We start from the raw sequence: 21,956 nt of genomic DNA on the forward strand, positions 1-21,956 counted from the left end.
TGCAAACTATACTTCCTGTTGAATTTACAATAAGCAGTTAGATTTTTTTTTCTCTTTCCTATTGTTGCCTTCTGACTTTTCCCTCCATCTTTCACCCCCCCCCCCATCTCTCTTTACCCTAATTCTTCCCTTTCCTCTTTCCTTCCTCTTTTCCCTTACTCTGTCCCTTTCTTCCCTCTCTCTCCCTTTCCTTCCCCTACCTCTCTTCCTCTTCTCCTCTCACTCTCCCTTTCCCCCTCTCCTTTTCTTTTTCTCCCTTCCTGCCCCTTTTCTCCTTCTTTACCTCTCTTTCCTCTTTTGCCCTTCTCCTTCCCCTTCTCCTCTTCTCTCCTTTCCCTTCTCTCCCTTCCTACCCCTCTTCCTCTCTCCCTCTTCTTTTCTCCTTCCCCACCTTTCCTTCTTCTTCTCCCCCTCTCCTTCCCTTCCACCTTTTCTCTCCCCCTTTCTTCTTCATTTTTCCCTCCCCTCATTTCTCTCTCCCCTCTCCTTCCCTCCCACCCTACCTCTCTGTTTCTCCCTCCCCTTTTTCCTCTGTCCCTTTACCTTCTCTCCCACCCCATCTCTTCCTCTTTGCTTTTTCTTCTCCTTTTCTCCTTCCTCTTCTTCTTCTCCTCCCTGAATCCTCCCTCTTCCTCCTTCTTCTCTTCCACTTTTGTAACAAGGATGATGGTCTTTTCTGGAGTGCTGCTTCCTAATTCACAAAGCATTTAGGCCTCGTGGGACCCCCTCCCCTAGCTAGTTTAAGAATCCTTGCCCCCATCTCACAGATGGGAAAACTGAAGCTCAGGAAACTGACCCGCCCATGGTGCCGGAGCCAATGGGTGGCAGTGCCAGGCTCTGAGCTTCTTTAGCCAGCCTGCCTTCTGCTGCTTCCCTCCGGATCAGCTTTCCATTTAGCAGCGCAGATTGCGGCAGTGACACCAGCTTGGCTTTTGCCCAGCACATGCGGCTCAGCAGTCCCTGTTCTGGGGCTGATTAAACCTTAAAACAAGCCTGCTGTTAGACCTGGGAGCCCGGGCTCCTCCTGTGGGCAGGCAGGTTCCGGAGGCCTCAGCCCTTCTGGGAAGGTTTCCAGGTCAGGGTTTATCGCCAGCAAGAAAGAGCTACCCTGTTCCTTGACTTAGACTGAAGAGGCCCCTTTCTGTCCCCTAGTGCCTCCCCTTCCATTAGGTCCTCCATCACATTGTTGCGATCAGTCCATCAGGAGAACACTGGCCATCCCGGCTGCCTTTGCCCATCTCATCTCCGTGGGCTCTTCTGGAGCGTGGGTCTGATTGGGCTGGGTTCTCCCGCTGTGACCGGAGCCCTGGCCCAGGATGGTTTGGTCAGAGGTCACCCCAGCTCTGACACGCGGACGTGGTCGGGGTTTGTAGAGTGTCGGGGTGGAGGCTGGTGGGAATTCCAGGGTCGGAGCCAGCACGGCTGCAGGACTTGGAGGCTGCTTGTACCTCAGCTGCTCGCTTCCCCGGGCGTCTGCCCCCGGCTCTCACCCTACCTGTGGGAAGTCTGCCCAGGGCGGCTGCTGGCAGATAGGGGGTGGCTGGGGGGGAAGGCACCCGAGCTGGGCTAGTGGTCTTTGAGGGAGGCAGCAATACGTGGTCAGCAGGGAGCACTTCACATGCACCATTCGCCGTGCTGAGCGCTGGGGATGCCCACAGCAGAGCCTCACGGCCCCTGCTCTCCCCTCTGTGGGACCTTGGCCTGGATGGGGGTGGCCCGGGAAGGGAGGAAGCTTGGGTCATGCAGTTTTGAAAGGGGTCAGGAGGGCTTGTGGCCCTGAAAAGCGCTCCTTCTCCCCTCCATGTTGTACGGCCGACCTGATATAGGGCCCACTTACTTTTATTCCCCTTCTCAGGTGAGAAAAGGGAGGCTCTTAGAGTGGACTTGCTTAGCTCTGGGCCCTTCCCTGGTACCTCAGGACTGCAAGCCTTGGGCTCTGTGTAGGACCCCTGGGGTGAGCACCCCGTGTGCCCCACGTGAAAGCCTCTCTGGGGCAGATTAGCCTCTAGGAGCCCGGGGTGACTCTGGGCCTCATTTACAAAGCAATACGCATTGATAAACACGGAAATATGTTGGGAAGACTAGCACGTGGTTAACCTATGCCGGGTTACTTGCTGTCCGGGGGAGGGGGAGGGAGAAAGATTTGGCATGAAAGCTTTTGCAGGGATGGGTGTTGAAAGTATCTTTGCTTGTGTTTTGAAAATAAAAAGCTATTATTAAAAATTAAAAAAAAACCCCAAAGTAATATGCATCTGGAAGCCCCAGCTCCCCTTTTCAAAAGGCGACTTTTGTTTGTGCAGTTCCCAGTCTAACAATGGAGGAACACATGGGCGTAATTACTTTTAAGCCTCTTGGCTTTGAAAGCAGGGGGAAGGCATGTGCAAATGCTGCGGGAATGATCCCTCTCCCACCTCTCCGCCTCCTTCTTCCCCAGCTGGGCTCCGGGTGGGGGGCAGCAGAGCCGCAGTACAAGCGGGCAGCGGCCTGGGCTCCCTCCGAGGCCTCGGGAGTCGGGGCAGTGGTGGTCGGCCTGCCGCGGCCGTGTCCTGTGGGGGACTCTGAGGGGCTGGGCCACAGGCAGGTCCCGAGCCCGAGCCCAGCATGTGCTCTCGGCGATCCCCACTCCCCTCAGTCTGGGCGATGCTGCCTCTGGCTGCAGTCGGCCACTCTCCTAGGTGGCCGGGCAGTGTGGTGAGGAGAGGCCCCTGGGCAGGTAGCCGGGGAGCTCTGCCTGCCTCAGTTTCCTCAGTTGTAAAATGGGAGTGATAATTCCCAGGGCTATCATGGCATTCAGCGAGATGATCAGCCCTTTACAGCCTTAGATCCCTGTGTAAGTATAAGCTTTTGTCACCATCACTGAGATGTGGCTTCCCCTGCTTTTATCCTGGGCCCTCTTTCAGTTCCCTAGAGGTTCAGTTGTCCTTCCCAGGAAGGTAATTCCTAGATCTAGCCTCCCTGGCTTCTCTCCTGCCCTTCCCTCATGTGGTTTCCTGGAGGCGTCTCAAGCCAACAAGTTCGGACCCGAGGTCCTTCCTGGTTCCAGAGAAGGCCCCGGCACCCCCCGGCTGCTACACTCCCATCATCCTCTGCCCTCACTTTGCTGTAGCCCTGCATCCGGGCACCTTCCAGTGATGTCGCTTCTTCCCCCCATCACCGTGTCCCCATCACTTCATCTATACCTGAGAGCAAGGGGTGTCAGGGCTGGAGGGAGCCTCAGAACAGGGGGTGTCAGGGCTGGAGGGAGCCTCAGAGCAGGGGGTGTCAAGGCTGGAGGGAACCTCAGAACAGGGGGTGTCAGGGCTGGAGGGAGCTTAGAAAAGGGGGTGTCAGGGCTGGAGGGAGCCTCAGAACAGGGGGTGTCAGGGCTGGGAGGGGGCTTTTTAGCTCACATGGAGTCAGAGCTGGGGATGAGAGAAAGAATTATGGTCTCTAAGCCTATCTCGAACGGCTCCCCTGTGGTGCACCATGGCCTGCGCACTCTGGCCCAGCATGCATCAATCCTGTGTTCCTCTGGGCTGGGGCTAGGTGGCAGGTCCGGGTTTCCGGTGGGTGCAGTGACCCAGGTCCCCCATTAGTGTAGCAGTGGCTCTGCAGGCTCCTGTGCCAGCCGACTCCCAGGACCGTCCTGGGCAGGACATTCCAGCCTTGTAGAAGGAGGTCCCTTTGGCAGAAGTCACAGAGAAGCCCCCATTGGTTCAGCATGGAAGGGCTTCCTCCTGATGGGGATCAGGGTCGGTGGCGTGGGCTAGGGGATCGTGGCTGGTGGGGCCGGGGCGGGAAGGGGACCTTGTCACAGTCACGGGCTGCTGCTGACCCTGGAGCCTTCCTGGCAAAACATCTCCATCTCAGCTTCTCATTCTGGATGCTGGATGCTGGCCACTGACCGAGGGATGGTCGCTGCCCGAGGTGCTCCCTGAGGGCTCCTGTGCCTGGACAGGGGCGCCTTCCCATCCTCCAGCTGCCTTCTCACGCCCCCCAGGGCTTTCAGGGAATCATGAGATCCAAGAGGAGGTGTGCCCTCCTCTGGGATGCTTGACCTCCGGGCAGATGCTTGCCCAGGTCGCTGCGTGATGCGACGTCATCCGATAATCTGGGCATCCTGTGTCCTTGCACATTTCTGGACGTTTCTGGAGCCGCCCCCTTCCCATGGATGGACTCTGAAAGGCTTTCCGTTATTTGGAGCTGCTGGCTGCCGTACTGGGGAACTACTTAAGTTAATTATGTTAAAGTGGAAACAGAAAGTGTAGAATGGCTGCTGTTTGCTCATAAAACAAGGGCACCTTTAAAAAATTTCATTGATGTTTTCCCCCAAGCAAAATTCCCAGCGTCTTATAGTAACAGAGTCTGAATTCAGCGAATGTTTGTTTAAAGTCCTCTGGGTTTGGATGCGCCCTCGGTGCTGGCGAAGTGGCCGGGGCGCTGGGGCTGGAGGCTCGAGACCCGGTTAACTGTCTCACTCTGAACTGGTCTGACCCTCACGGGGCTCCAGCAGTCCCTGAGCTGACTGCGGGGGTAGAGAGGAAGCAGGGGGAGTTCCAGGAGATTCTCCGGGAGACGCTCTGGGCCAGCCCAGCCCACCATTTGTCCCTGAGGACTGGCCCAGGTGACCTGCAGGTGCTTGGGTCCCGCTGCCAGGTTAGCCCCAGTGGCCCAGCGGGCCCGGCTCTCCAGCCTGATGAGTGACCTTTCTTCCCTCCCTGGCCAACACACCGCTCAAACACCGGAAACAAGCCTTGTGGGCGGCCGACCCTCTCTCCCAAGAGGACAGGGATCCCTCCATTTCTTTCTGGTTCTTTAGTTCCACTCGTGAGGCTCTGACCAGGGCTCTGTGTGCCCTCTGCCTGCATTTCGTGGGTGACTTCTTGCACTGAGAACCAGGGTCATCCGTCGCTTCCCACCCCAGGGAGCTGCAATGTTTATGGCCAGAGAGATCCCATTCTAGGCAGGCCCCTCAGTGTCAGTGACACTTGGGAGCTCCTGGGGTCCTTGTTAACCAGGCAGAGACCAGGACAGGATGGGTCTGGGAGGAGGTATGGAGGCTTGTGGTGGAGCTGATGAGAGATCCTCCGGCCCAGACTCACCTTCTATACCAGCAGGGCTGTACCCACCGAGGGGAGCCAGATGTCCCGCCTGGGGGACAGGCCCATGTCCAGCTGCAGAGGCCCGGCCAGCCCCAGGCCTCTCCAGTGACGGCCCCTTGGGCTGCCTGAGCCCCTCACTTTTGAATGACGCCTGTCAGACAGTCTCTAGCTCTGGGGCATTGCTTGTGGCCTGTGGCCCCCTGTTCGTGGCCCCCTGCCCATTATTCTCCATTAGAGCACTTGCCTGTGAGGGCCATAAAAACATGGCTGATAGTGGTGAGAGGAAGCCAGAGCTTGCTGTGGTCCAGCGTGGCCCTGGCCCGTGGCCCTGGCCTGTGGTCCCCGCTGCTCCTGGGCCCACCTTGCCTTCCCTCCCGGCCCAGGCCACATTTGATTGAAGATGGGCAGTTCTGTCCCCTCCCTCCCGGTGCCCTGTGAGGCTCTGTGGGGAGCCGCTGCTGCGGCGAGACGCCAGCACCTTTCTGCTGCTTCCTGGCACCTCCCTTTGGGTTCATGTGAGCTTTAGGAGACAAAGGACAGTTGACGAAGGGGGCAGGTACCCCCCCGGGCCGTCCCAGGCCTCTCCCTCCCAGCAGCCGCTTGCACTGTCCACACTCGGCACAGGCCCAGCACCTGGTGCGCGCTGTGTAATGGAGGCCCCCGCAGCCCCTGGGATTCTCAGGCCCTCATGCTGCCCAGCGCGTCTAGCGCGGAGGCTTCATGGTCCCATGATCCTCCTGGAATAGGGAGAGTGAGTGCTGTTTAAGGGGCAAGTAATGCTCTTCTCTGGCCCTGGGGCATCCGCCGGCGCTCAGGTGTCCAGGGCTGGGCCCCGGCGCTCCAGAGCGCCTCCCGTTGGCTCTGATGCCGCCGCCTGCCACGCGAGGGAGAGACAAGTGGACGGCGCCTGGGCCCCCTCGCCGTGGGATGGTCCATGGGCCCGAGACCCCCAGTGCTGCCCTGTCCGGGGCTTCCTGCCCCAGGAAACGTGCTCGTTGATGGCTGAGGGTGGAAGAGGAGCGCGCTGTGTCGCTTTTAATGAACTGACAATTCCTTGTGGCCGCCATCTCGCCGGGCTGTTGTGGAGAAGAAAGAGAGACGTGCCAATGAGGCCAGTGCTGAGATTGTTGGGGAACAAAGCTGGCGCCTTCTTTATTGTGTCCATTAATTAGTTCCCCATCAGCCAGTTTCCTTGGGAATGAACTGGAAAAATAATTAAAGTGATACACGAAGCGAGGAGTCTGAAATTCGGGAGGTGAAGGAAAGAATTAGTTTAATACATAATTAGACATATTATTTGCGGCCCTCCATTTGTCACCGAGGGGCTCGCTGATGTGGTGTGGCCCCAGCTTTAGTTCTGCTAGGGAGTTAATAAATACTGGTTGGGGGGGGGGGGTGTGTTTCAATGCAGAAAAGCCCATGAACTTAGCCAGGGATGCTAAGTGACTGATCCGATCATACACTGCCACAGAGCCGCCCGCTGCCACGGGGAGCCAGTTGGAACTCTCCCCATGCCGTAAAGGCTTCCCGAGGTGGCCACGTCCTCCTTGGGCCCCAGCACCCTGCCCTCACCTCCAGAGGTTCCTGCGGCAGCCTGAAGCCCAGGCCCACCTCGGGCCTCTGCCCACTGGAGCAGCTCTCTCGTGCTCAGGGACAGGACCCTGAGACCCGGAAGCCCGAGCCAGCTCAGCAGCAGCCCTGGTCAGAGGGACCAGGCCGACAGTCCAAGGGAGAGAGACTACATGGGGACTGAGCCTTGGGTCAAGGAGAGCCGAGGCTCCATAGGAGTATTTGTGTGCTGGCGGCATTTGTAGGCGGCTGGCGAGGAGGGGGGTGCTCCAGACCCCCAGGGGAGGTTGTGAAGGCAAGAAACCACAGCAAGCTGAGTGATGCCGAGTGATGGCGAGGGGGCATCTGCAAAGCTGCTGGCAGCCGAGTGTGGAGGATCAGTGGGGCTGCGATGTGCGGGGCTCCCACTCTGCCCTCCAGGAGCCTGTGTCTGCTTGGGATGGGGCGTGTGCAGGAGAGTAATGGGGACTTGGCTTCTGAGAGAAGCCTCGCTTCCAGCTGGGAGGATGAGGGAAATCCTCCACGGTGGGTGGCTTTTGGGCCTTCCCTCAGGGATTTCATTCCACAGAGCTCTGAAGCGAGGCTCGGGGAAGGGTGTGACTAAGGGACCCAGGGCTGTGAGGACATCGGGCAAAAGGAAGCGGCCTGAGATCTCAGGAGAGAAGATGTCACCAGAGCAGGGGAGGCCTGCAGTGCCCACATGTGAAGACCGTGTATTTTTAAATCAGCAGGAGTTTGGAGTTCAGGTTAGGGGAAAATCGTCAGTCTTTATTCTCAGTGAAGAAGGATCGGAGGTGGAAGAGAATCGGCGATAGCAATGTGTGCAGCTGAGATAAGAAGGTAGCTAGACTCCCAGCCACACGACCAGCAGCTCGGAGTCTCGAACCCAGGCCCAATCTCTCCCAGCTTCTCTTCCTGTCTCTCTCTCTCTGCCTCCACCCACCAAAATCGTCATTTCCTATACAACACATCAGGACTTGCACAGAGAGTGGGCAGGGACCATTCTTTATCCAATCATGTATATTAATAGAGTATAGCCCAATTACTATTTAGCCTAACGTACTTGGGACCTCAGTGCATCAGCTCAAACCTCAGCCCATTACACCCACATAAGGAACCAGCACCTTTCCAGGCCCCGATGGTGGAGCTGTCTGTGGTTCTGGCGATGGAACAGGAGGCCCCTCCTGCAGAGAAATGAGTGCTGACCGTTGCAGAGATGAGGTGGATGGAGCAGTCCAGGCTCATGCCTGCCGGGAGGGGAGACGCTGGGGGGCAGGCTTGCAGGGAAGGACGCCAGGAGGATCCTACACAGAGGAGGAGGGGACGGGAAATGGAATGGCAAGTCAGGTGGAAAGCACAGGGCCAGGAGATAATGAGGAACCAAGCGGAAGAACCATGAGAGAGGAAGCCTCGAGGACCAGGCCAAGGAAGATCTTGGCAGGAGGTTCAGGAAGCCCTCAGCTCATGAAGGGGAGAGAGGAAGAGCTGGGGGATTGGGACTGGGTTGTGAGAAGCTGAGGAAGAAGGTGGACGGAGGCCTAGCTCTGATCTTAGGCACCTGCAGACCACAGGAGGGGTCGCCTCGGCCATGTCGTGGGGCTTGGGGCATGAGTAACTGAGGGGCCGCATGTGGGACAAGCTAGTTAGATACCCACTGGATAACTGGTTAGTGGGAGATAGAAGTAACTGTGCTGGATCTCGAGAGAGAGCTCGGGATGGTAGTGGTAGTGATGGTGGTGGTAGCAACAGCAGTAATGGGGGTGGTGGTAGTAGTCGCAGCAGTAACAGAAGAGGAGCTCCACCCCCGGACCACCACACTGCTCGGGAATAAAAACTTGCTAACCTAAGGTGTTTTTTTCCTTCCTCAGACTATGTTAAACTTGAAAATTACATATTTATTGAAAGCTTTCTGTTCTGGCTATAATATGAAATAGATTTTTGTCTCGTACTCCAGGCTATCCTTAAATTTAGTGCTACTATAAAAATGATGGATAAGAAATTATTCCAGGAAAGCGATATTGAGGGAGTTGTCCTACCATGGGCCAGCTGGGAGGGAGGACTTGTGTGAGACATGTTCTGAGTCCAGAAGAGGCCCCGGGATATCTTGGGTCATGGGAAGGGTCATGTCTGAATCCATAGGATGGCCATTAGTGGGTGGAAGATGGAGTAATTGTCCTTCCTGGTTCTGAAAGCACAGGAGTGGGAGCTGAGAGTTAGAATATTAGCTCTTGGAGGACAGGAACTGTCTCCATCTTGCCTTTGTGTCCCCAGGACTAGCACAGTGCCCGACATAGTAGGCACTCAATAAGTGCCATTTATCGATTTTTCTGCTTTAAGTGATGGCATTTGAAAGCATTATTTAGCTAGAAGTCCTTGTCTATCTCTAGCAGGAGATTCTGAAGAGAACTAGGGAGGAAACAAAGCTGTTTTAGAGGGAAGGAGGGAAGGAAGGAGAAGGGGAAAGGGGGGTTTGGGAGTCGGATGGAAGCAGAGAAGTCATCCCCAAGTCTTTCCCATAGTCGTTAGGCCTTTGCTGCTCTTTAGGGTGGTGTGTCCCGTTACTGCCGGTAAAGCCCCCCTTCTCCCAGCTGGCTCTCTTGCCTGCAGTCCCTGGGGTCCTGAGACAGTGATGGGACTGTCCCTGCTGGCCTAGAGCCAGAGCCTGACCACTCCTCTTTTCATGGCACCTTTGGCTGCCAACACATCGACCTGGAGATTACAAATGTCACTCTGCCTCAGTGAGCTACTGGGGATACCCAGTAGCTGTCAGGGTCCCATGAGACACTTGGCCACTCATCTCTTCCAAGGATGAGCCCCGTTTTTCCAGTTTTCAGGAAGTCCGTGCTTCCAGTGCATGGGTTGGATGGCAGAATTCTGGGACTCTTCCTCTGTGTCTTGGTGGGTAGCAGAGAAGGGAGGGGGCTCACTCCTGGCCTCAGGGAGCCTCCAGTCTAACAGGGGAAGTCGCACATTCCCAGTTACCCACAATGTAGATTAGAACATGGCTCTTAGAGGGGCTCCCATGGGGAACTTGGGGATATTAGAACCCAGCTCTAAGAGAGGTTCTCATGAGGAACTTGGGGCTATCAGGAGCCAGAGGAATCAGAGGGAGAGGGCTTTGGTGAGGTGTCTGGAGAAGGCAGAAAACGGGATGAGCTTGAGTGTTCATGGATGGCTGTTGGGACTTGGCCTGGGATGATTGGGAGTCAGTGGGAAGAAGAAGGAGAAATGGGGCTCTCTGAGAAGCCTTTATGGCTTTTGGGGTCCAGATGTCTTCCATAAGTACAGCCCCGTGCTGGCCCACTGCTCAGCCTTGCATATGTTTCCAGGGCAGCATTGCCCCCTAACCCGCCCTGCACAGGTTTCTGGGCTTCCCTTGCCCTGACTATTAACGGAACATTGAGTTGGTTCCTCAGAAGCTGTGGCCTGTGAGCGCACATGGTTGCGTTTGGTCTCCAGAGGGAATTGGAAACTCTTTAAGTTATTAGCTGGCATGATGTCATTCCTTGCTTCAGATTGAAAATAATCAGGACCCTCAGCAGGATCCTTTCCCTTTTCACTTGTTGGGTATGTCCTTGGCCAAATTAAAAAATGGAACAGTTTGTCAGTTTAGACAGGGAGCGCAATCCCCTCCGAGCGAACTTCCTGACCATACAGTGATGTATGGCCGCCTGGCTGCTGATTCATCAGAGACTGATTTAGCGCTTCCACTTGGGGACTGGGGGCCAGGCGGCCCATTTGGAGATTGGATAACTCCAGAAGTTCTCTCAGAGCTGGTGGGAGGAGGGGGAGGAGAAGGAGGAGGAGGAGGAGGAGGAGGAAGAAGAAGAGAGGAGGAATGCCCCTGATCCCCGCTGCAGAGCGGATGCACGGCCGCCAGGCCACCTCCCATGCTCTGTTGGCCACCCGCTCTCGATCCAGGGGTCAGGGTGCCTCTGTGACGATCACCAAGGCTCAGGGGATTAAGGCGGAGTGTGTGTGTGTGTGTGTCTGTGCCTGGGCCTTGGCTGAGATATTTAAACTGAGCTGGCTGTTTGGCTCGGAGTCTAAACTTTTTGCTCACGTGCACGGTTCCATGCTTTCCTGCCCAACCAGAGGAGAGAGCATTGTGGGAGCAGGTGCTGGCAGAGGCAATCTTACCTCCTGCCTTTGTTCCTTCTCCAAAGGCTCGGGCCGGCCAGTGGATGTCTTTGCAGATTTATTCTGTAGCTTGGAATTAGGATGAATGCGCTAGTCCCTTGGGAGTGGCGATTTCTTTTGCTAATTAATTGAATATTTGAGGCAATTGTGTACAATTTCAAAGGACCGGAGAATATATCATTGAAAGCAGCCTAGAAGATGCTTTTTGGAATGAAAAGGGAAATCTCAATGCTGCCCATCTTTGTGGCGTCCTGAAGGAACCTCTGCTGCTCCCTAATTATTTCTTTGTACAGGAATGCTGCCCCCCCACCCACAATGCTTGCCTAATGCTGCCTCGGTTGTCTTTTCCATCCTAGTGCTAGTGAACTTGAAAGCAGAAGAGTCCAGATGGCACAGAGTTCTGGGGTCTGGACTCTCGGGCCCTGGGACACACGCTGTGGCCATAGGTTGGGCCGGGGTGGGGGTAAGGAGGAGATGGTGTCATTGTGGCTGTGAACTGGGAGGACTCAGCCACTGGCATTTGGGGAGAGGAGAGAGTTAGGGGGAAGTGACAAAATGTACCACGTTCGTTGTGAATTCCAGCATTCTCCTTTCTGAGGAATCAATAAAAGCTTTTATTTAGCACCTGCTGGGTACCTGGCTCTGGGCTCAGGAGGCAGGTGGTTTTTAAGCTGAGTTCCAGGAATTTTAAGAAAAGCTTAATGCGGCAATCAAAGGGGCACGGCTGGGTTGGTTCCATCATTTCTGTTAGATCAAACTCAATGTGATGGCTTTTTTCCCCCCCTATTTCAGATAGAGACAGAGACAGAGACAGAAACAGAGACAGACAGAGGCAGAGACTAACAAAAAAGAGAGAGATTGAGAGGGACAAAGAGGCATAAAGACAGATACAGAGAGAGACTGAAACAGAGAGACACCCCCGTCCACCCCCAGAGACAAAGTGTGGGTGTGCCTCTTTCTTGGGTAACGGCTGTGCCGTAGCCTGCTGGTCCCTGGCTCGGCCTTCAGAAAGTGAGGAGGTTTTCTGGGAGGAGGTGCCAGGGCTTCCTTGCTCAGCGCTGGGTGATCCGGTGAGCACTGATGGACCTTCCTTCAGTTTAGGGCTGAGGAGGGCCTCTTGCTCCCCCTCCCACCGTGGGCAGCCCTGCCCCAAAGCCAGTCAGTCCCTGGGGACCAGGCTCCGGAGCCTGGCAGGGATGGCATCGGCTTGGAAGCTCGCCTTTTGGGGCCCCTTGGGAGAAGGTCTCGTTCTCAGGGCCTCGCTGCCTGCGGTGACAATCCGGAGGGAGCCCTTGGTGGGCCTCCGAGCCTGACTCAGCAAGACCAGTCTCCCTTCCCTCCCCCTCCCCGGGGGCTGGGGGGGGGGCTTAGTGGCCCAGCTGTCCGAGAGGTCCCGGAGCACTGCGCTCGTGCCGGGCCCCTGGTTGATGCAGCCCCCCAAGGGCGCTCATCCCTTTATGCAGCTGCATTTTCCCCGCTGCCTCCTTGCCTCTGTCTCTCCGGTGCCTGGGGAATAGGTAGGACTTGGAAATGATCAGTGTTGGTGACTCCTGGGCGGGCGGACACACCCTGTGTCTTATTTGGGGCGCTTTTTATTGTTACATACACAACATCTCCATCAAAGGCGTCCTCAGTGTGACCGCACGCCTGGTGGGGAGAATATCCCAAAGCAGAAATGCTGGAAGGGAGGTGAGGTGGGATTTGGAGTTGGGGGCCCTGGATTCAGATCCTGCTCTGCTGCTTCCTGTTCGTGCAGCTTGGGACCAAGCCTTCCCCTTCCCAAGCTGCCGGGCTGCTTAGGCTCCTGGCCTTAGCTCCCCGGCCTGGCCCTGAAGCTTGGAGCCAGGGCAATCTAGAGGCTCTGCGGTGTTAATCCCTATGCTGTTTGTGCTCCGTCCCTGGAAGGTCACCAGTGCCTCTGCTTGGGGGCTCCCCTCCCCGTGCCAGGAAGTGCCAGGTTCTTGGGCACTCCAGGCCCGTGGTCTCCCAAGGAAGCGATTCGGGCACCTGCCCTCAGGGAAGCGTCTCCCCCTGGAGAAGAAGAAGGGGCTTCCGGGAGCCCTTGCCAGAGTCACTTCCCTTTGCCCTTGGCTTGGTACGCCGCAGAAGCCGAAGGAATCCTCGGCAGAGTGAGCCCGAGTCAGTGATCGCTTGGAGGCGTCTGACGCCCACCAATAAGCATGAGAGGGACAAAGGCCGCTGCCGGGTGTGGATGCCAGGCTTTGGCAGCCCGGTGCGGCGTTTGGATCTCCGGCGTCCTGCGGCCCCCGCGGCAGCCTGGCTCCTTCTGCCGTCAAGGAAAAGCTGCCATGGCCGCGATCCTGGGGAGGAGCCGCGTTCTTCCTCCTGCAGGGCGTACCCGCCCGCCAGCTGAACCTTTTGTCCTCATTAAGCCTCATGAAGGCCAAAAGTTTTCTATATTAAGGATTATTTTAATATAATTCCCCACACGCCGAAGAGAGATACTGTACTTGCAGCCATAAAGTTCAGTGTTGCCCCATGTTGTCCTACAGCCTCTTACCAGAGGCTCCTGGCATCGGTCGGGTGAGAGGCTTCTCCGGCTTTGAGAGATGCCCCCCCAGGCCTCCTCGTGGAAGCCAGCGAGGCGCCTTCCTCCAGGGGAGACCTGGAGCCTGAGCCTGCCTCCTCCTTTTTAAAGTTTTATTGATGTACTTTGTTTTAACAACCAGAAACGCTTACGGATCACTCCCACTTCCTCCCGCGAGGTCTCTCATAACCAAGTCAAACAGTCAAGAAAAACTAATAATGATACAGCAACTCCAGGGGAAAGGATCTGCAGTATTTCACATCTTTAGTGCCCCCGCCCCAGCCTTTATGTTGTTGTTGTTTTTTAAGGAACAGAAATCTATTTTCTCTCCCTCCCACCCTGCCTCCCATTGGGAGGAAAAAGATAAATTTCTTGTTCACATGTGTGTAGTCAAGCCAGACATCCGGCCTCTGTGGCTGCCTGCGAGGGTGTGTGTGTCTCCTTGTGCACCTCTGCGAGCTGGAATCGTGGATGGTCCTGCAGCCGTCTGCGCCCCGTGTCTGGCGGGTGGCTGCTACGGCCCCTGCATGCGGTTCTCCCGGCCCGTTTCATCCAGCACCATTTGCACGAGCCCCCTCACCCTCCCCTTCTGCGATCCGAGCGGCTCCGGTCCCATCCTCCCCTCTGTCTCCCTTCTTGTGCGTCTCCCTGCAGAGTCCATCTCCGCTCGTGTCTTCTGGCAAATGCATTCTCCATCACATTCATGCGCCGTAACGCGTGCCACCTGGCCTAGAGTCGGGAAAACCTGAGTTCAGATCCAGCCCCAGAGGCGTCATAGCTCGCTGACTTGGGGTAAGTCACTTACCCTATTGATCTCAGCTGTGACATCAGGCTCAGCACAGCCCCCACTTCCTGCGGTTATTGTGAGCATCAGATAAAACAGTCTGTAAAGTGTTTAGCGCAGCGCCCGGCACACAGTAAGTGCTGCATAAATGTTTATTGCCTCCTTTGGTTTCTTTCCAGTAAAGACCCAGCGGAAGTATGGGGGGAGAAAGTATGTCTGAGCAGGCACTGTTCAGTCAGTTTTCTGTGTTTTTCCACATTTCTTTCCAGAATGGTTGTGTCCATCCATGGGTCCACCCATAGTGCGTCCATGAACCACTTTTCTCTCTGGCCCTCCCCTGTGGATCGTTTTCCTTTTTTTTTTGTCTCCTTTGTCCATCTGATGCGTCCAAAGTAGAATCTCATAATTGCTTTAATTTGCATTTCCCTAATTGGTTCTAATTTGGAGCATTTTTTCATATGGCCAGAGATAGCCTGGGTCTCTTCCCTTGGGAACCGTCCCTTCAATGCTCAGACTGTTCATCTCCTGGTGAATGCCTTGCTTTCTTATAAATTTAAATCAGTTCCTTATGTATTTTGGAAATGAGACCTTTATCAGAGAAACTTGATACAAATCATTCCCCCACTTAACTGTTTCCCTTTTAATCTTTTCATTCTTAGATATGTTTATGCAAAAAATCCCCGATCCTTTTAATCTGACGTAATCCAAGTTTTCTCTTCTGCTCTGCTCTCATTCCTTATGTGGCCGTGAGCATGTATGTCTCCCATCTCCATCTTTCTGATGGGTAATTTTGGGGCAGCTCCCTGGAGTTTTTATTTCCGGGTCACCTGTCCGTCTGGAGCCTGTGTCCTGTAACAGCCCTTCCTGACCAGACCAGATCCACCTTCTGGGCAGCATGTGCAGCCCTTTGCCATTCTGCAGGGCACTCACTTGCTGCCCTTTATTTAACAGCGTTGTCCCCACTCTTGCTAAGATTGGTCTTCATCTGGCTACTGGTTCCTCCCCTGAACTCCCCCAGGCTCCCACATCCTTCTGTCCGGGCCAATCATCTCTCCAGGGGTCCCGTGGCTTGGCCCCATGTCTCTGCTCTTTTGTGGCTCCCCTTTAAAAGCTGCTTACACCTGCTGCCCCCTCCCCTCCCTGTACTCCCTTGTCAAGCTTGTGCAGTTGGACTCCTCGCCTCTGCCTTCCCCGGAGCACCAGGGATTCCTGGCGATCACTGAGACCATCCTGCTGAAGCTCCCTGTGCTTTAACCCCTGGGACCTCCTCTCTCCTGGCTCCTTCCCACCGTATCTCATTGGGCACCCCTGATTTCTAGCTGGGCCCCAAAGCCCCAACTTCCTTTTCTCCTGGGTCCTCCTTCGGTGCCCTCCCTGCTGCCTCCCTCACATCCACCCCACATGCCCACTCTGCTGCCAGATCGGAGCTCTTCCTTCAGACCCCTGCTGGGCCTGCCTCCAGCCCTGGGCCTGCTCCCAGCTCACCTCCCAAAGTTGCTTAACAAAGCTCAGAGCAACCTTTCCCATCTCCCTCTCTCTCCCTGCGCCCTGAAAAGCCCCCTGTGACACGTGTGTGTGTGTGTGTGTGTGTGTGTGTGTTCTGCATGTCAGTATAGTCTCCTCTGATAAAAGGCCCATTCCCTGAGGGCAGGACCCTCTTGCTACTGGGCTTGCACTTCCAAAGCTTAGCATGGGGCCCTGCACACAGCAAGTGCCTAATGAGTGCTTGCTAATTGAGTGGAGCAGAGCCCTTACCACCAGGTAACCCGGGTCCAAACCCTGGCTGGGCCCCATTGCCCCCGTGCCCTTGTGAGCCTCAGTTTCCCCCTCTGTGTAATGAGGGCTGGAAGGTCAGGCCCCTGGCAGCTTGGACCTTGAGTCCTCAGTAGGGGAGGCGTTAAGGCGGGCACCCTCTATCCCCCCCTCTGAGGAGGCAATGCGTGTGCTCTTGCCAGGGAGTAGTCAGGCCTGGTTTGTGCTGTGGAGTGGCCACCGCAGGCTCCCAGCCTGGCACCAGAAGCCTGGCCTCCCTGGGCCTGGGGCGTGCTTTCGCGTGAGTGGAGCTGAAACGGCCCAGTCTAATCCCACTGACAGACAGTCTTGTGAGGGAGAAGGCTGTCCCCATTTTGCTAATGCGGAGGTGGGGTGGAGGGGCTGAGCCAGGGAGCTGCCTCTTCTTGGCCCCCGCGAGCCCCTTTGGGGGGGGGCGGGACCACTTGGGGAGCCCCCAGGTGAGGGGCTCACACGGGACGGCTCATTCACAGGTCTCTTGTCTGTTTCTTGGCATGTTTTTCAGTCCGAACCGGAGGGCTTTTCTCACTTCCACCTGTACGTGTGTGCGGCTTTCCTCATGAGATGGAGAAAGGAGATTCTGGAAGAAAAAGATTTCCAAGTAAGTCGCAGCTTTCTCTCCATGGGCCCAAGCTTGGGTTTTCTGGGGTGGAGGGCAGAGAAGCTGGTGAGAGTTTGCATCTCTGGGCTGTTTGTGAAGGGCTTGGAAGGAGAGCCCCCGGCTCTTCTCGAGGGTCCCTTAGAGGGCCGGTGGGGAGACCTGCAGGCTGTTCTCCTCGGAAGCGTGCCGGCAGCCTGAGGGGCGCAGACGGGCAGAAGGGAGCGAGTACCTCCCCCTCCCCACTGCTCCCCCCATGTAAGAGATGTGTTCTGGGAGGCGCAGGGTTCCATTTGTTTTGCTCCGTCTTGGATGGCAAAATCGGGAGGTGCCTGTAGAGATCGTGGGAAGGTCGTGAGCCCTTGTTCCTGGAAGGCTTCAGGTTGGATGAGCGATTTCGAGGGAAGATGTAAAAGAAATGACTCCAGGCTTGCACGGGTGCCCTCCGAGACCCCTTCGACCTTCTGTTTCTGTGGGGCTGCCCCTCTGCTCCCATTGGCTCTGAGGCCCCGTGTCTTTGAAATAACAACTACGGTGGTCAAAGGTGACCTTTGTACAGTGCTGTGAGCCCGGCAAAGAGCTTCTCCTCACTCATGGGTTTGAACCTCCTCCCCCTGAGGCTCATGGGGGCAGACGGCCACCCAGGGTCATTCAGCTCACATGTGACTGAGGATGGATTGACTCAGGATGCCAAATGTTCCTGACTCTAGGCCCGGTGCTCCATGCTCAGTGATGCCCTTGGTGACTCTTCTTCAAGTTATTCCACATGGGGGAGTGTTCTTGCTCTGGAGGAATCTGAAAGACTGTGAGCTCCTCAGGGGCAAGAATTCCTCCACATCTGTCTTTCTTTCTCCAGAACTTAATGTTGTTCTTGACACCATTGATACCTAAAGTTTGTGGAATGAAAGGAAATAGTGGGTGGGTGGGTAAAGGGATGGGAGTATGGCTGGGTGGCTGTGGATACAGGGATGGGTAGAGTGAGGGATGAATGGATGGATGAGTGAGTGGGTGGGGGATACATGGGGGAAGGGATGGATGAATGGATGGAAAGATAGAGGGAAGGAGGGAAAAAGGAGAGAGGAAGGGATAGATGGATGGGTGGCTGAGGAGGGCTGCATCATAAGTACAAGCAACAGCCTCTGCTACTTGCTGCTTCTTGGAAATGAGAAGAGCAAGGAGAGTTTGGGGAGGAGCCGACCATCCGGTCTAGCTGAAATGGAGAGTGCGTGGAGTGCAGGGATTAGAAATGGTCACCTGGGGCCAGACTGAGGAGAGCCTTGAATGCAAGGCTGAGGAGTTAGTCCCCAGCCATCTGAGGCAGTCAAAGGGAATGGTCTGATCACACGTCTGAAAGGATGAAGCATCAGGAAGGAGCCGTCCAGGGAGAGGTGACTACTGTGATGGCCAGTGGGTGGAGTCGAGGGGCCTTTCTCCCACGCATCGTGGGTCTTCACAACAAGACCAGGTGGTTTGACTCTTGTCCGGGGCCAGGGGCTTACCAGGAGTTTAGTGAGTGTTGGTGCAGGATTCAGATCTGGCTCTTCTGGATGTGCTCTGATGATGGAGCAGAGAAGACACGGAGGCTTTCACCTTTCCTTGCTGCGGACCCTGTTCAGTTACCCCAAAAGGTGCTAAATGCTGGCTTTGGCCCTGTCCTGGGTGCTGGGGCTGTGCTCGTGGAGTCCCCAGCACTAGTAGCATGGCATCCCGAAGGCTCCAGTGCGGCCTCCTGTGCTTAGATTCCCTTTCAACCCTGACAGTCCGTGTTCCCCAGCAACAATTGGGCAAGCATTTACTAAGTGCCTACGGTGTACCAGACATTGCTAGCTGTTAGAGACTCCAGAATAAAATGCAAGAGGCCCTGCCCGGAAGCTGGTTCTCCTGCAGGTAAATAGCAGAGACACAGAGAAATGAAGGGTAGAAGGCTCCCGGACCCTGGGGCTGGAAGGGGCCCCGGAGACTCTGGGGCTGGGCCACCCCCCTCATCGGCTCGGAGATGGCAAAGAACAACCAAGGCCCTTCCCCAATGAGCTTTGCCTCCCCAGAAGGGGGATGGTTCCTGTTGGTTGTACTTCAGTCCTGCCCATCCCCCCACTCCCCACCTGCATGCCCTGAGTATCAGCAGAGGGATGGGAGAATGCGCATCGGGCTTGGAGTCACATGTGGGTTCTCACAAGCCAACATTTGGGGACGTTTCCCGACCCCAACCCCGACCCATCCCAAGGGCAGGCCCTGAGGGGGAGGAGGAAGGCTTCGAGTGGCCCAGCTCCAGGGGCCCAGGGGGCATTACCTGGCATGGCCGGGGCTGGAGGAGGACCGAGCAGCTTGTGACGCAGCACTGTCTCACAGGCTCAGAGCCAGAGGGGCCCTGGTGGCACCTTCCCTCAGACACTTTGCTGGGCCGGATTTCTTCTTGCCCTTTCTGGAGCTCCTGCAGGGCCCCAAGGGAAGACCCTGCCTCGATCCTGCTCCTTGCCCAATGCAAGCACAGCCTGGGTATCTCCTGGGGAGGGGAGGGAAGGCGAGGGGAGGCTCAACACGGCTCAGGCCAACAGGAGCGATGCCGTGGGCTGACAATGGTAAGGTGTCATAGCCGTGGGGATGCCCTTCAAATCGAGAACATTTTTTCCATCTTGTTCCCAGCACATAAATACCAGCTTGTCATTTTCCTTTCAAATGGTTGAAAATGAGTACTCCTTATTAAATTATACTCCTCATTACTATAATGGGCATAGAGTTTCAAAGTTCAGTCTGTTCTGAGAAAATTGAGGCAGACTTGGCTAAGTTTAAATAGCAACTTTCTCAGTAAGAAATGATTAAAGGTTTGAAAAAGAAAACTTTAAGAAAAGATGAAAGGGATGAGGATTATATAATGAGGCTCTGGGGTGATTTAAAATAATCTTTGAACGTTCGGAGAGTGATGATGAGCTGACTGCAGAAGGGGAGGCATGGGACCGCCCCAAAGTGGGGCTTTCCTGCCCACAGAATTTGGGAGGGTCAGAGGGCAAGAGAAACCTGGGCTTGCAGCTCTGCCCTCTGCGAGGCTGGGGTTGCTGTGGGTACAGCCTCTCACCTCTCCTCCTGGATGCACAGGGAGGGCCCTTCTTGGTGCCGGCAGGGCTCCAGCTGCCGCCGTTCCGTGGCTGTTGGCCTCCCGTACCCTCCCCAGAATTCCCATCTGGATGGGGTTTGGTGTTGAAGTCTTGCCTCATCCTGGGTTTTCACCCACTTCCACCCGGGGTCCCGACATGGGCCCAAAGAGAAGTTCCTGCTCCTTGCCCCATTTGTCCGCTCTGAGGCCCGGCTGCCTTTCTGGTGAGTTTGCCTCTGCGTGTCCTCCTCCTTCCCTAAACTGTGCACACTTTGAGGGCAGGGGGCCCGCGCCCTACCAGGGCCGCAACGGCTCTCAGACAGGAACTTGTTGGGCCAGGGACAAGTAAGCTTGGTGGGCGGGGGACCGTGGGGGGCTCAAGCCTCTCGCCTGGTGATCCTGCCCCCCAGGGCCTCCCCCCCCAGCCGCGGCCATTCCCCTCAGAGGGCCCGGAGCCTTGCCCAGGGCTCAGACAGAGTTAGTTCACCCCGAAGGGAATCGGCTGTCACAGGCCAGGATGAGCGGCCATCCTCCTCCTGTGGCTCCCGGAGCACCTCCCCTCGCAGCCAGCCGCCTGACCTCGGGAAGTTCCTGGCGCAGAGTCTAGAGAGAGCGTGCCTTTGTCTAACGCGGATTCTGTTTGGATTCATTCTGATACGGGCCCTCCTGCGCTTTCACTATTACAGAAGAGGCTTGGAGGCGGCTTTCGTGTGTCCCCGCGCCCCCTTTTCCAACACCAGGGAAAGTGTCGTTCTTTAATGTGCGGAGAAGGGAGAAAGCCTCGCCTCCGTCCCACTGGCCTTAACGAGGGAAAGGGAAGCCGGGTTTATTTTTGGCCTGAAGGAGAGGCGCTCGTGGCACGATTCTCAACACTGGAAATTGCCTCTTAAAAAATCTCTTCAGAGTTTTTCTTAGCGCGTGACTGAGACAGTAATTCTTGTAAACATTTTTGGGAAGTCTTTCTTTTGTGTTGGTTAAAAACACGCCTACTTCTTGCCTAATGACTTCTGAGAGGAACCATGTGCTTTTTAGGAGGGATTACCAAGTGCTCCTGACTCACTAGGACCCTGGTGGCAGGTAGCGGGAGTCCCGTGTGTCTGGGGTCTCCAAGAGTGCCAAGTGCCGGGTACATTAGTCTTGCCCGCCCTGTCTGATGAGAGGCTGCCATCAGTTCCTCTCTCAGGGCAGCCGCCCCTGCCGGCCACACACCCAAGTGAGGGCTCTGCCCTGGTCCCCTGCCTGGCCTGGGGTGTCAGGAGCCCAGGTAACTGGCGGGAAGGCCGGCCAGCCCAGATGAGTCAGCTGTGGGCAGCCCTGTCCCCATGGCCCGGCTTGTGCCTCTCCGCTGCTCCCAGAGGAGCTTCCGTTCTACCGGGCAGAGCCCAGGGAGTCCTTGCTGCTGCCTCCCCTCCCACTTAATGAGCCAGGCTGCTTGGGGCGAGGCCTCTCGTCCCAAGTCTTTGGCACAAGGAGGGTGGACCGCATGCTCAGCATCAATCACTCAACGAGCATTTATTAAGTGCTTTCTGTGTGCTGGGCCCTGTACTAAACAGTGGGGATGTGGAAGGAGGCCAAACTCGGGCCATTTTTGGGCAGCTTGCCACCTAGCACCTTCAGGATCAGGGAGTCTTTTATAATTCTGTGATAACAAAGAGGTAAATGACAGAGTGGCAGGGAACTCACTGGGGTCTGGGCATTGGGGGACCCTGAGGCTGCATCTGGGTCCTCACCCTCGCTGCTTGTGGGATCCGGGGAAGGCCACTTAGCTGTCTAGAAAGTGGGTGTGATGAGAAAACGGACTTGTCGTTTAGTTGTCCCGTCTCAGCCTCTCCAGAAGGCTCCTCCCAAAGAGAAGGCAGGAAGGGCTACAAATACTGTTGTGGGGGGGAAGCCAAGGCTCAGAGGGCGGGAGCCTGCTGGTCCCTTTCAGGATTGGAACCCAGGGCTTCAGGCTCTTAAAGACAAGCACCCTTTATTGAACCAACATGGATTTATAGCCTTTGCCAAAGAAAGTACTGTTGGATAGATAATTAGTTCATGAATATTGGTGTCTGGCCATACTTCTTTTTCCTTTTTAAGAACTGAAATTTTGAGCTAATTGGGAGAAGAGGGATAGAGGAAACAAGTAAGAAAGGAAAAGGAGGGAACATGAGAAAAGGAGGGAAGGAAGACAGGAGGGGAAAGTGAGAGAGAGAGAGAGAGAGAGAGAGAGAGAGAGAGAGAGAAAGACAAACACACATAGAGACAGAGAAAAGAAAATTGAAGTCTGCCCAGAACTGCAGAAAATTGATTTTGGTCCCAGTGGCTTTCTCCAAATAGATTTTTTTATTAAATCATGTCTCTGAGTGATTTGT

At 55.7% G+C, this 21,956-nt stretch overlaps 1 protein-coding gene across 1 annotated transcript in view; it reads left to right on the plus strand.

Annotated features, from left to right (window-relative positions):
* Positions 1-21,956, plus strand: part of TBC1D22A (TBC1 domain family member 22A) — a 268,659-nt gene that overhangs the window by 206,664 nt on the left and 40,039 nt on the right. Inside the window, exon 12 of the mRNA XM_031941147.1 lies at positions 16,419-16,514. Coding sequence (XP_031797007.1) covers positions 16,419-16,514 — 96 coding nt within the window. The remainder of the gene's footprint in view (positions 1-16,418; positions 16,515-21,956) is intronic.

The sequence above is a fragment of the Sarcophilus harrisii genome, chromosome 5 (genome assembly GCF_902635505.1).
Source record: "Sarcophilus harrisii chromosome 5, mSarHar1.11, whole genome shotgun sequence".
Classification (NCBI taxonomy): Eukaryota; Metazoa; Chordata; class Mammalia; order Dasyuromorphia; family Dasyuridae; genus Sarcophilus; species Sarcophilus harrisii.